At 36.7% G+C, this 13,483-nt stretch overlaps 1 protein-coding gene across 1 annotated transcript; it reads left to right on the top strand.

Moving 5' to 3' along the window:
* Positions 1-7,376: 7,376 nt before the first annotated feature.
* LOC132145025 (flotillin-1-like) lies at positions 7,377-12,854 on the top strand. Its single transcript, XM_059555715.1, has 13 exons — positions 7,377-7,532; positions 8,655-8,702; positions 8,799-8,874; positions 8,962-9,052; positions 9,249-9,392; positions 9,558-9,677; positions 10,180-10,275; positions 10,361-10,513; positions 10,971-11,152; positions 11,401-11,446; positions 11,520-11,657; positions 11,827-11,991; positions 12,146-12,854. The coding sequence occupies exons 2-13, from the start codon at positions 8,660-8,662 to the stop codon at positions 12,161-12,163; spliced, it is 1,272 nt and encodes a 423-aa protein (XP_059411698.1). The 5' UTR covers positions 7,377-7,532; positions 8,655-8,659; the 3' UTR covers positions 12,164-12,854.
* The last annotated feature ends 629 nt before the right edge of the window (positions 12,855-13,483 follow it).

Raw genomic sequence — 13,483 nt, 5'->3', positions numbered from 1 at the left:
TATTGCTTTAATGTCAAGCTGTACAGCAGCCTGACAGTCTGATGTCTCTACAGATACAGTAGATCTGACAAAGAGAGGTGATTGGATGTCTGTAATGGACACTAACCATAATGCCATGACATCCAGTTTCTGGCAGAAGGGCTTGCCCAGACCATGCAGGCTGAAGGCAGCTGACCGTGCCATTTCTGCCAAAACCCCAAGAAATTTAGAGCTCAAATCTGTCTCTCTCACCTCCTCATGAGGTTTAAGCATTATCTTTTACAGACATCTCAACTGACAGGTTGAGGCCAACATTTGTCGAACATAAAAGTGTTCACCAAACACTGTCATTGGAGGTAACTAGAAAATGTATTTTTTTGCAAACGCATTTATTGTGGCAAAATCCTTCAAGAAAGGGAGAGAGAAAGAGAGAGAGACAGTCTGCTTTGCTCTAGTCCTTTGCCAAAGTCTCGTAGCCTATTGAATCAAACCTCTGAGCCTCAGCGTGAAAAACAGAAATGCATCTGCTCCACTTCCACTTGATTTACACTCGCTTTCATAACAAAGCATATTTATTAATACTTCTGTTTGGTTTATAAATGCACTTGAAATTAAGGCATGCTGATTTATTATCTAAAACAGCGTAAGATTAACATTAGGACTAAAAAATAATGAAATAAATGTGGGACATTAGGTCTAAAAAATAATGAAATAAATGTGGGATTATGTGAGGCTAATTGAGTGGATGTCTGTTCATATAGCGCTCGGATGTTAAATCGCTGACTCAGATGATGAATCACAATGACACTAATTAACCAACCAATTAATCCATCTTTCATAAAGGATTGCGTCTGTATAAACACGAAATTCGCTGTCGTGTCGAGAATTATAGGGTTAACATCATATATCGGCGGTTTTCAGTCGTGAGGGAGCGTTGCGCTAGCCGCCTTTTCTTTCCACATTAACCCGCTGATGCGACAAGGGTGTGTCGCATTGCTCTGCTGGAACTGTCCCACCGAGAAGACCCCGAGGACCCAATTAAACCCCAAATCAATTTGGATTCATATCTATACCCATTACCATGCATTCGCGTTTTCCTTTTCTTACGCCCACAAAAGCAGGTTATGTAGCCGAGAGCAAAAACGCGACGACTGGTGCTTTCTTATTTAGAGAGATAATGAAGAGACGTTCAAAAACCGTGATGAAAACGGTCTGTCGGTTCTGTTACGTAAAGAACTGATGCGTCGCGAAACATTGTGGTTATATAGGATACAGTAGGCTATAGCGCTCAGCGGCGTGGTGTTAATAAAGTCACGAGCGTGCACCAGCCATAGAAAACATGTCATGGGTGAACAGTATTTTATGTCCCATTCAGGAAGAAGCATCAATCGCCAATGAACTATGAATCAATATTTTCTCATGTTACCAACACGGCCACTTCATCTGCACTGACAGACCACGCTACAGTCATTATATAAGAATCTGCTCTAATACAGCGAGCAAAATAAGCAATAGAATGAACAAGTGCATGTCCATATAAATCTAAAGCATGCGTTTAAATAGCCTACAGTTGTCTAACAATTGTCCCAAAAGGTTTTTCCCCTCACATGCTATAATTATGCATTAATTATAACGGTGCTATTAAAATTTGAAAGATGTCCCGACGCGAACTGTTTCTTGCCTCACATTAACACATTAACAAGAAACGCCCTAAATCATCTGGTAATCCTAAAAACTAGTATCTGAGAATAAAGTTAAAACGCGGTAAACGACAAACTGGATCATTTAAGCCCTATTATTTATGTTGTCTTGTGAAAAAGCATCCAGTTAAAAAAAACCTCTCAAAATCTTACAAAGAAGTGCTGTAATTACCTCTGTATGTGGTATCCGAATCAGCATAAGGATTGACACGCTAAATAAAAGAAATATGGTTTAGAAGTATGTCTTTGTTCTTCCTCCTATTTACCAACCCTTCTTCATCGCCCCCAATCTGCCAAAGAAAGACACTTCTGTTTTACAAATAGGCGTTATCTGGAAGGCTTCGGCTGATTTCGTTTTAAAGATACTTTAAGATCGGCTTTGCTCGGACGCTGTCGTTAATTTCCGGATTATTTGTCTCACGATGTGTTATGAAGAGCAGTCGCGTTTAGCCTATATAAAGCCTATTTAGCTGTACAAATCTGTGTAGCTCTTTGCAAAAACCTAAAAAATTAAATAAAAAATACTGTTAACCCAAAACCCAACCTTTTGCTAAATAAATCATTTGCTTTATAAAAATGTTTTTATATATATATATTTGTATTGTTTTTTGTCCATACAGTTTAAGTCAGAAGGGTCCAGTGATGTTTGACACTTCTTGTCTCCAGTTTCTCAGCGGTCAGAGCTGAGCTGGAAGACTAAACTGAGAGACCCAATAACATGCCAGACAGACATATGTTTGTGTTTTGAGGCTGATCATGCTGTGACATTACAGTCACTGCACTTTGAGTTCATTTGAGGACTTATATTTTATTTTGTCCAATAAAGAACAGAGGAATCCAAGCTTTAACCTTCAGCGCTCCATTCATCCATCCACCCACACATGCCTCTTTATCTCTCCCACACTCCTCCATTTTATACTGCAACTACAACCAATCTCATCTCGACTCAACTGACCAAGCAGGAGTGTTGTTTTGGAGCCTTGTGTAATGCAGTTCTCATGAGTCCTGAGCTGAAGGGATAAACACATAATGTGCCATTTCGTGCATGTGACATTCTAAAGCTTATTCGTATTATGTATTCAGTATAAAAATAAACCTCTCCTTTATAGAAGTTGGTATGGAAATGAGAGTGTGTGTCACTGACAATTTTGAAATGCAAACGGTAATTTATTATCTTATAGTGAATTTTTTTTTTTTTGGGGGGGGGGGGGGGATTTGGGTTTCCAGACACCAACAATTAGCCACATTTTGTGAGAGCTTGTGGAAGTGATTCTTCTGAGGCAATATACTGTAAGTTAAAGGTGCACTGTGTAATTTTAAGCGGCATCTAGCAGTGAGGTTAAGATGTTGTCGGTGAAGACAGCAGAAAGCAATGAGATTTCTTTACAAAGGTAAATCAAGGAATTATATTTACCTAATTATTCAATAATCAATGTTATTGCGATTGTTAATGTACTCTGCCACAGCAGGAGCAGCATATCAGATCTATTCTGAACAAATTCATTAACATTGTCATGTACATTATACATGACACTCCCTCCGAGAGTTGTCATGATGGAAATGTATTTCACTGATTCTTGAGACATGGGAAAAAAACATCAATTGTAACTGCTAATAGGTTTAAATTTTCTGTAAATGTTAGGGGAGATTAATAATAGAACGTATTTAAGACAATTATCCTGTTCAATTTAATTGTATGATTATTGTATCAGATCTATGACACTTATTGTCTTCTCACTACTTCTAAAACAGTGTGTCAACAGAAAAGGGTTCAATCATTCATATGCTATAAAATGGATAAAAAGTTTTTTTAATGATGTAATTTGTATATATATATATATATATATATCAAAGGCAACACTTAATAATATCTCATATCAAAGCAAGCTTGTGACACCTGTGTTTTAAAGGTTTAACATTTTTGACCCCACTTTTTTTCAACACTGTCAGATATTCATTAAAAAAAAAGAAAGAAAATCAGGGAATATCAGGGGCAGCTGTCATTCTAAAGGACCCCTTGCCACAATCCATCTCTGCAGAGTACAGCAGTGTCAGACAGGCTCCGGTTAGTTTTATAGTTTTAGAATGGGGAAGTCGTGGCCTATTGGTTAGAGATTTGAACTTGTAATCCAAAAGATTGTGAGTTTGAGTCTCGGGCCGGCCGAATTTGTAGGTGGGGGGAGTGAATGTACAGTGCTTTCTCCATCCTCAATACCATGACTGAGATGCCCTTGAGCAAGTCACTGAACCCCAACTGCCCCTGGGTGCTGCAGCATAAATGATGTTCCCTGTGTGTGTGTTCACTGCTGTGTGTGTGTGTTCACTTTGGATGGGTTACATGCAGAGCACAAATGGGTCACCATACTTGCTTGTATGTCACATCACTTTCGAATATTTGATATCCTAATGTTAACATTTCCTCTGTCACAACTATGATACATCAACACTATCAGCCAATTTCTGGGGGGAAAATTTAGATATTTTTATTCTCTTGAAGGAAATTATATTAGTATCTAGAATCAATAAAAAAATTTTAAATGGCTACTACATGAACTCCATTCGTTTTGTGAAGTAAATGCCAAATTTGTCAGCACTGTCATTTGTATGTCTGAAGGTAGTAACAAGCCAATGATTATGTCAACATTCAATGTGAAGTCATCATATTTTGTGGTTTCAAGTAATTTTTATAATTATATTAAATATAAAATAGTGTTTAATTTTTCTACTAATGTATACGTACTAAATATGTGACCTGATAGCTTTGGTGGATTGATAGTCATCACTTCTAGCAGGGTTTGGGCTGAGGAAACATAGGATTTAGGTACCATAAGGATGAGGGAAAACATAACACTTGATTAAACATATTCTGACAATTTGTTAAGATGTTTAAATGTGAATATTAAGATGCTGGTGAATGTAAATACTAACAACTAATGGTTTTATTTGTTTATACAACTATTTTTAAATGTTACCATGATACCATAACAGATGCACAGCAGACTGTTCTGAGATGAGAAAACAGATCATTTGAGCTCCAAAGATACGAAAAAAAAAATAATAATAATGTGAATCTTTTATAAACAATAACATACTCACTGTATGTTGTTTTTGTTTTAATACAGTAACAGATTGATTCAATATATTAAATAGTTATAATGACAACAAATTCTCATTTTCATCAACTCCGTCAGTTGAATATTTTGATAATTTTTAATTATAATATTTTATATTTGTTGAGGAATTGTTGGTCTCATGTTAAAGTGTAATGTGTCTGCTAACATTAGAATGTGTTTTGAAATGTTCAAACACATCTTGATTGCTGTTAAAGATAAAGCTGAAATTATATTACAGTCCAAGATAAAAAGCACATTTTGATGAAAAAGAGAAAAGTTGGGAGGTTGCATCAAAGCATTGCTCAGTAGCTAAGTAGACCTATAAGATACATACATGTAGTTTCATTTGTCTTAGTAAAAGGTTTGATTTTTTTCAACTTTGCACCCTGTTTTGTCCCATTTCTCAAGAATCAGTGATTTGAAGTATAATTTGAATTTGTAGTTTGGCTCACGTCCCATTCGTTTACCTGGAGCTAGCCACCAGATGGTGATCGAAATGTTTTGGGTTCCCTTTTCAGGTCGTAACCATACAGTTTATGGTCGTAATCGCACTCTGTCCTCTAGTGGACACTATGAGGAATGCTATGAGAATTACTGACGGGTGAAGAACGTGTGAAGTACATTGGCCAGCGACGGTACTGACGTCACTAGTACACGTCACAAACTCATTCTCTTTCTGATTCTCTAAAAAAAAAATTTCAGCAAAATTCTTTAGTGTGTCAAAGCTCCATTTGTGTTTTTCCTATTCTCACGAACACTTATTTCTTATTTAGGCTGGTTATCTCCTGCTGGCTGATGACATAACTACAACATTCTTTACAACATTTCTACAACATCCAAAAGTAACCTTGTATTCTAACTAAACAAAAATGTTTTGCAAATGTTGAACAATTGCGTCTAACATGTTTAGCAAAATGCATCTAAACTCTTACCAGATTTAATGGAATTGTGACAGATAAATATTAATTAATAATATTTAAGATTTAATAATCATCATTAATAATCAATAATCATGAAAGATTTAAACTTATTATATCAAACATAAAAAAAGACCCATCTGCTATTAAATTGTGGTGCAAATCAATTACTTTGGCTATCTTATCTTTATTGTCCTTGTAGAGATTTATTTATAGTGATCTTTTAATGTTGATTTTAGAAATTAGAAGGACCTGGAAGACGATTGCCATCAGTGTGGGATGTATCTCATTCAACAACCATCCTTCAGAGTCACAAGAAGAATGAGAATTCACACTGGAGAGAAGCCTGTCCTCAGTGTTGGATGAATTTTTCATAGTCACGCTGTTTAACAAGGCATCAGAAAACAAGACAGAATCATTATTATAGTAAGCTAAAATTCGTCAAATGAAAGTAAAAAATGAAATCTTAGTCTTCTTGAAGACTTATTCAGTCATCTGTCTGTAGCATCCAAAAAGTGTCCCAGATCACAGTGATATAGTCAACCTGTTCACATGATTAGGAAGCTTTTACTGATAAGAGGCCAATAGGAAAATCTGGTCAGTTTACACCACTACTGTTAACAATTAAGGGTTCATGAATGAGCTTCCTCACAAACATTTAAACAACTGTGATACATCATTTCCCCCTCATTTGATTCATGTTCACTGTCATGTTTTTCTAATGTTGTATAACCTGTATAACCTTGATATTTAAGCTCAACTGATCTGTGAACTGATACAGGCTAACTGTATTGCCTCTACAAGCTTCAAGGTGTTCAATGCCATATATTGTAAAGAAGCAAAATGTTCTCATTGCTTCTGGCTTGTTATAAAAACAAGTATGTTTCCATTTACACAAATAGGATTATGAAATAAACTGTTCCTTTCTTAATTTTCTGCTTCTAAGTTTTTTCTTACCATCTGTCCCTTGGCTACAAAAATGTTCACTTCATAATAAGTTGGAATAACTTTGGATATTGGATAAAAATCAGATTTTTACAGCATGAAGCTGGCAGGAGGCAATATCCAGACTTTGGCACCAAACATGAGGAGGAGGAGGAGAATATCCTGCATATCTTCTCACCGAGAAGCTGCAAAACAGAAAGGCAGTGTCAATTGTTTATGTTTCATTCAACCAATAAAATAAGTTAAACTGTACATTGCCGTTTGCACAGTATTTTCAGAATCGCCAAGATACAGGTGATCCTACCTTCCAAAATCCCAGATCAATTGCATAGCAACCAGTAAATGCTCTGCAAATCATATCCCTGTCAAGGTAAAACATTAGCTGTATTCTTTTATATAAATGCATTTAAATCCAGTGCATACTATTTACAATTATATGACATACATTTTTTTAGCTAATGACACACAGATATACAATTCACAAAGGTATTCAAATCCATGCATGTATTAAGCAATGTTTAAATGTCATTATGACAGCTGCATTTAAATTGAAAATGAGTAAAGTTTTTTATAGTTAATCTTAATGCATGGGATTCATCAAATAACTCGTTCCTGTACATCCAGTACCGCAAACGGCATCTGAAACTGATTTCAATTTGTTTATCCTAGGCCACGGAGCTCCTGTGATAGCGTTGAACTGCTCCTCGTGATGGCGCCAGTCGGCCTGTGTGATGTGACGTCATCCGGGCGGGGCGCCATCACTAACACACGCTGCTTCTTACAGCCTGCTGCTTCTTTATCTTACACCGTTTTCAAAAGAGCACAGATATCGTGCTATTATCAAGTCGATTCATATTTTCTGGCCATTCACCTAAACGGTAAGAGTTTTTCTGACAATATTTTTCCCGTTTTCTTTGCAGTCTGTTCCGGAGGCTTTGACGTTGTCATGACGTGCTGGATGTAAACACTGGATTAATCTATTTTACTGGTCGATACAATATTGCGAATTCGTAGACGCCGTTATTGTGTTTACCTGTTATTTCGCAATTTTTACCTTTAAGTATACCTGGAAAATACAGTCTGATGATGTTGCATCAGTAGGCTGAGATAACAGGCAAAATGTTCTTGATTTAATATTGTTATAGGCTACTAATGTCATAGGGCACCTCCTAGTGCGCGCTGCGCACCATTTTCATATCCACCGTGCAAAAAAAAGCAATATTACTCAATATTAATAATAATAATAAAAAAATAATAATATTAAATCTAAGAGATATGCTCGTGTTTTACCGTGTGCCACGCTTAGGACCCTTTAATAAGTTAAACGGACTTGGATCAGCGACTTGGATGCTTTTTCAGGGGGATTCTTATATATTCTTATATAGGGGATTTATTTAATGATTTAACGAGCAACCACAAGCCTACCATTTCAGAGAAGCGGAAAATACATCAGTCAATCGATACTACTACTTGAAGGCATTAGTGGGTTTATAATGCAGATTGTAAAATACTGTGCATTATTTAATGTAAATATAAATACATATTTTATGTAGAATATAGAATTCGATTTCAACAGAGTTAAATTAGTTTTTAATATATTTTATTTTTAATAGATTTAATTTGACTTTATATTTGAGTATTTTTGACCCATATCTAAAGATATTTACACATTTGACGTTTTGGCATGTTGTGTACTTACATATACGTCTATATGTTCTTGCATAAACATATTTATATAAAAATATATTACATAGATATATATGTCTTTGTGGCCTACAGCCTCTTGGGATTAATTAGTAGTTATGCAAAGTGTGCCATACTGAATATTGCAATGAGAATGGAGATTTATTTTTAAACTGATTAATAACAGAATAAAATAGTTGTTGTTATGTGATATATAAAAACAATAATCCACAGTGATTGCTTTTTCCAATGCATATCATTCTAAAAAGATTTTAACAGTGTTCCTCTACTTTCATTTCTCTGGTTTCTCCGTAGTGTGAAAATGTTTTACACTTGCGGTCCAAATGAAGCAATGGTGGTGTCAGGTAAGACTAAACATAACAGAAATATGTTTATAGAGAGATATTTTCAGTAGAAATCATGAAAACCCATTCAGATATGTGATCTAACCCCTGCCTCAGGTTTCTGCCGCTCACCGCCAGTCATGATCTCTGGTGGGAGAGTGTTTGTTTTCCCATGCATTCAGCAGATACAAAGGTATTATCTGCTCTGTGTGTTTGTATATATGTGTATGCATAGTTTACATAAACAAATCTCAGCCTTTTCTCTTTTTTTCCATATCAGGATCTCTTTGAACACACTTACGCTGAATGTTAAGAGTGATAAAGTCTACACACGTCATGGAGTGCCCATCTCTGTCACTGGAATCGCGCAGGTTAACTATCTCGCTAATATGCAGTAAACATTTTTTATAGGGTTTAAGAAAGCGTTTTTGTCATTTAATACCCCCCCCCCCCCCCCCCCCCAGATTACTGTGCTATTCTTTCTTTTATGAAATACTTTATCCAATTTTCTGTAAAAACAAATCATCAATTGTTATGTGGTTAAACTGAACCTTCTCTCTCTGACAGATGAAGATTCAAGGGCAAAATAAACAGATGTTGGCTGCAGCATGTCAAATGTTTCTGGGAAAGTCAGAGGGTGAGATTGCCCACATTGCCTTGGAAACACTGGAGGGTCACCAGAGAGCCATCATTGCTCACCTGACCGTGGAGGTAAACAGACATGTGCACAGAGAAAATGCCCATCTTGCAAACGTACTGCACTCTGCAACATCACAAATAGCAGTCAAAATAGATATAGTGTTCAAAATCTGCACTTCCAGTCCTCGGCATAGTATATGGACACTGAGCATGGTGTGTTTTGTGTTTGTTCTTTAGGAGATCTACAAAGACAGAAAGAAGTTTTCTGAGCAGGTGTTCAAGGTGGCTTCGTCTGACCTTGTCAACATGGGCATCAGCGTGGTCAGCTACACACTCAAAGACGTTCACGATGACCAGGTCTGTTAGCCCCATTTGTATAGTTGTGTTTATCGAACCTAGGGCCAAACTGGCTAAACAAGGCAAATTAGCGTGAGCGTGCAATCCCATAAAAAGTGTTGATGGGAAAGGAAAGTTCTGCAGATGATTTACTGACAACGCATGAATTAAAGAACATAGATGGAGTCAGCGTGTTTTCATAATGACCACTGCAGTCTGCCAACAGCTGTGCAAATTAGCATAGAGTTCGCAAACAAGCAGAGCCGATGATAATCGGGGATTAAGATATGATTTTTTTTCTGGGCGTTAAATTAAATAACAAATTCCAATAAAATGACTACCGCTAACCTCAATAAGTCAAATTGCATGATTCATTAAATTTTGAAAAGGAAAATCCTTTTTTTTTTTTTTCAAGCAATGTTAGCGGCAAAAACAAAGTGTCTTTATCACTAATGTTTCAAAAGCTGTAAATGTCTACAAAAATGAATCTGTGTGAGTGGTGAATCAAGGTTTTCTCTTTCAGGATTACCTGCACTCTTTGGGAAAGGCCCGTACAGCACAAGTGCAGAAGGATGCTCGTATTGGGGAAGCCATGAACAAAAGAGATGCAGTGATCAGGGTGAGCCATTGCAAATACACTGTTGCAAACACAGTCTTTTATTCAGTGTTTTTGTTAATGTGTCTCTCATTTCTTCTTTCTGTAGGAGGCCAATGCTATACAGGAGAAAGTATCTGCTCAGTACATGAATGAGATCGAGATGGCCAAGGCTCAGAGAGACTACGAGCTGAAGAAGGCTGTCTATGACATTGAGGTCTTCACCAAAAAAGCTGAGTCTGAAATGGCCTATCAGCTCCAGGTAAAACCACAACCAAACCTATAGGTGATCTTCAACATTGTGAAATTATTTCTTGACTTTCCATAATGAATCCTTGGGGTTCTCGTATAATTCTGTCTTAATTTACTCCCTTCCTATGTCGTTTCAAACTGGTGTGACTTTCTTTATTCTGTGGAACACAAAAAGTCATTTTGAAAAATATTTGTAACCAACAGTTTTGGTTCCAATTGACCACCATCGTATGGAAGAAAAAAAAAATACAATGGAAGTCAACGGAAGCCATAACTGGTCCATCAACAAAGTAAAATACCTTTATTGTGTTCAACAAAAGAAAGAAATGCATACTTGGATGAACTGTTCCGTTAATAGTTATACCGATTTAATAAACATAACTGTGTGACATGCATTTGTGGGTCTTTTTTTTCAGTTACTTACATTTAATCCGTAAATCTTCATCCTCCTCTGACGGTCGCATTAGGTGGCAAAGACCAAGCAGCGGATCGAGGAGGAGAAGATGCAGGTGTTGGTGGTGGAGCGCTCGCAGCAAATCACGCTTCAGCAACAGGAGATCACACGCAAGGAGAAAGAGCTGGAGGCCAAAGTCAAGAAACCAGCCGATGCCGAACGATACCGGCTGGAGAAACTGGCCGAAGCAGAACGGTGAGATGGATGCTTCTTCAGTGCTCTCAGCTTCCTGTTTGTTTTAAAATGCAACATAACATGGAGGTTGTTTTCCTACAAACATTCACCAATTGTTTTTGTCTTAAGTGTTTAATTTCCACATTAATGAAATCATATAGAATTGCAAACAATGTCTCAGATTGGATTAAGTTTGGATAGGAGAAAGTATTTTAAAATCACTCACCTTTAAAAACATATGCATCTGGCCATTTTGTGCTCTGCAACAGTCTTCAGCTAATCATGGAGGCAGAAGCGGAGGCCGAATCTATCAAAGTAAGTGATTAGCCATCATCAGCTATATTCAAAACAAAACAGTTTGTGTTACACTAGAACTGTGTCTCTGCAGATGAGAGGAGAGGCTGAAGCATACGCTGTGGAGGCTAAAGGTCGTGCAGAAGCTGAGCAGATGGCCAAGAAGGCTGAGGCCTTCCAGCACTACAAGGAAGGAGCAATGGTGGACATGTTGCTGGAGAAACTGCCACTGGTGAGATGTATTTGTAATGGGGGTTTTTTTCTTGGCTGTTGGCAATACAGAAAAATAATGCATTGCACTGCAAAAATAAGACTCTTGCTAGAGATAATCCTGTTTGGAGCAAAAAGCAGTTTGTTGATGTCTTACATTGTTTGTAAATGGTGTTCTTTCTGTCCGTTAGATGGCAGAGGAGATCAGTAAGCCCCTGTCAGCTACCAATAAGGTCACCATGGTTTCCAGTGGAGGTTCAGAGATTGGTGCAGCCAAGCTGACGGGTGAAGTGCTTGACATCATGACCAGACTGCCTGAAACCATTGAGAAACTAACTGGGGTCACCATTTCCCAGGTAAAAACAGCATTTCAAACAGTATTATTTTAGTTTTTTTTAGTAAATACAGAAAATGTTTTTATTCTCGTGATTGTGAATTTATTTTGTTCATCATCTAATGTGCGCATATTCGCACATGTACAATTAACATAGAATTTCTCTTTCTCTTTAGGTGGCCCAGACTGGTTGAAGAAATTCTCCAACATGACATTTCTGTATGCATGCATCATTAATCTTCCCTAGTATTTTTTTCTCTAACTCTAACTTTTTCCTCGCGTTCTTTATCTTACAAATGACTCTCTTCTCTGTCTTTGACAATATATTTCTTCTACTTTTATCTTTCTTTTCCTCCATACTGCATCTCTTTGGTTTTCCCTTTCCCATGTTTCTCTCTCAACTTACACTTCCTGTCTGTCTTGCCATGCTGCCAAAACACAAAGTGCATTTTAATCTAAACTCCAGGGAAGAATGCTGTTCTTTATATTTTTAATGCAATCATAAGAAGACAGTGAAGTAACAGATCTGTTGAATGCCATTAGACACTGCAAATTCTGACATTTTGAAATGTTATTTCACCTGTAGTTTTTCTTATAGAACAACATAATGCTGGTAGTGCACTAAGAGCATTTTGTTATATTTGAGTTTTCCATTAGGTAAGCTTTTGGAAGCCAAAGTTACATGAAGGGAAACACATTAACAAGGAACTGATGCTGTTGTGTAATTTGTTTCTGTGGGTTGAATAGGATATACTTTCACTTTACCTCAACAGTACATTATAGCTATATTATTTGGACATAATCGTGTAGAAGTTATAGCAGTTATCTGCTTCAAATGGTACTGCACCCTGAAATCTGAAGATACTGCCAATAATTTCAGATCTTCATATGGGTGCGTTTAATTGTTTATTCAATTGAACAGTCAAGTTGACTTTATGTGTTATGCAGAATTACAGGTTAGCAATTATTTAAAAAATAACGTATTTATTTCACAATTATTGTTTGAAGGGTTTTTGGTATAAAGTGTTTTCATGCATGATTGAAGGGTGCGATTTTATACATACATGCACACATTTATATATCCTTAAAGGGTTAGTTCACCCAAAAATTTAAATAATGTCATTAATGACTCACCCTCATGTCGTTCCAAACCCATAAGACCCCCCTCCGTTCATCTTCGGAACACAGTTTAAGATATTTTAGATTTAGTCCGAGAGCTCTCAGTGCCTCCATTGAAGCTGTGTGTATGGTATACTGTTCATGTCCAGAAAGGTAAGAAAAATATCATCAAAGTAGTCCATGTGACATCAGAGGGTCAGTTAGAATTTGTTGAAGCATCGAAAATACATTTGGGTCCAAAAGTAACTAAAATTATGACTTTATTCAGCATTGTCTTCACAAATGTATTTTCGATGCTTCAACAAATTCTAACTGACCCTCTGATGTCACAAGGACTACTTGTTTTTATTACCGTATTTTCCGGGAATATAAGTCACTTTTTTTCATAGTTTGGC

The sequence above is a fragment of the Carassius carassius genome, chromosome 8, assembly GCF_963082965.1.
Source record: "Carassius carassius chromosome 8, fCarCar2.1, whole genome shotgun sequence".
NCBI lineage: Eukaryota > Metazoa > Chordata > Actinopteri > Cypriniformes > Cyprinidae > Carassius > Carassius carassius.
The sequence above is the reverse complement of the archived record's forward strand: the minus strand, read 5'-3'. Positions and strand labels throughout refer to the sequence as shown.

What these genes read in the sequence shown, in the direction of transcription:
- LOC132145025 (XM_059555715.1), top strand. Translation starts at nt 8,660, where the DNA reads ATGTTTTACACTTGCGGTCCAAATGAAGCAATGGTGGTGTCAG. An exon ending in TGCATTCAGCAGATACAAAG is followed by an intron (nt 8,875 to 8,961) that starts GTATTATCTGCT and finishes TTTCCATATCAG; the next exon opens with GATCTCTTTGAACACACTTA. An exon ending in CGGAGGCCGAATCTATCAAA is followed by an intron (nt 11,447 to 11,519) that starts GTAAGTGATTAG and finishes GTGTCTCTGCAG; the next exon opens with ATGAGAGGAGAGGCTGAAGC.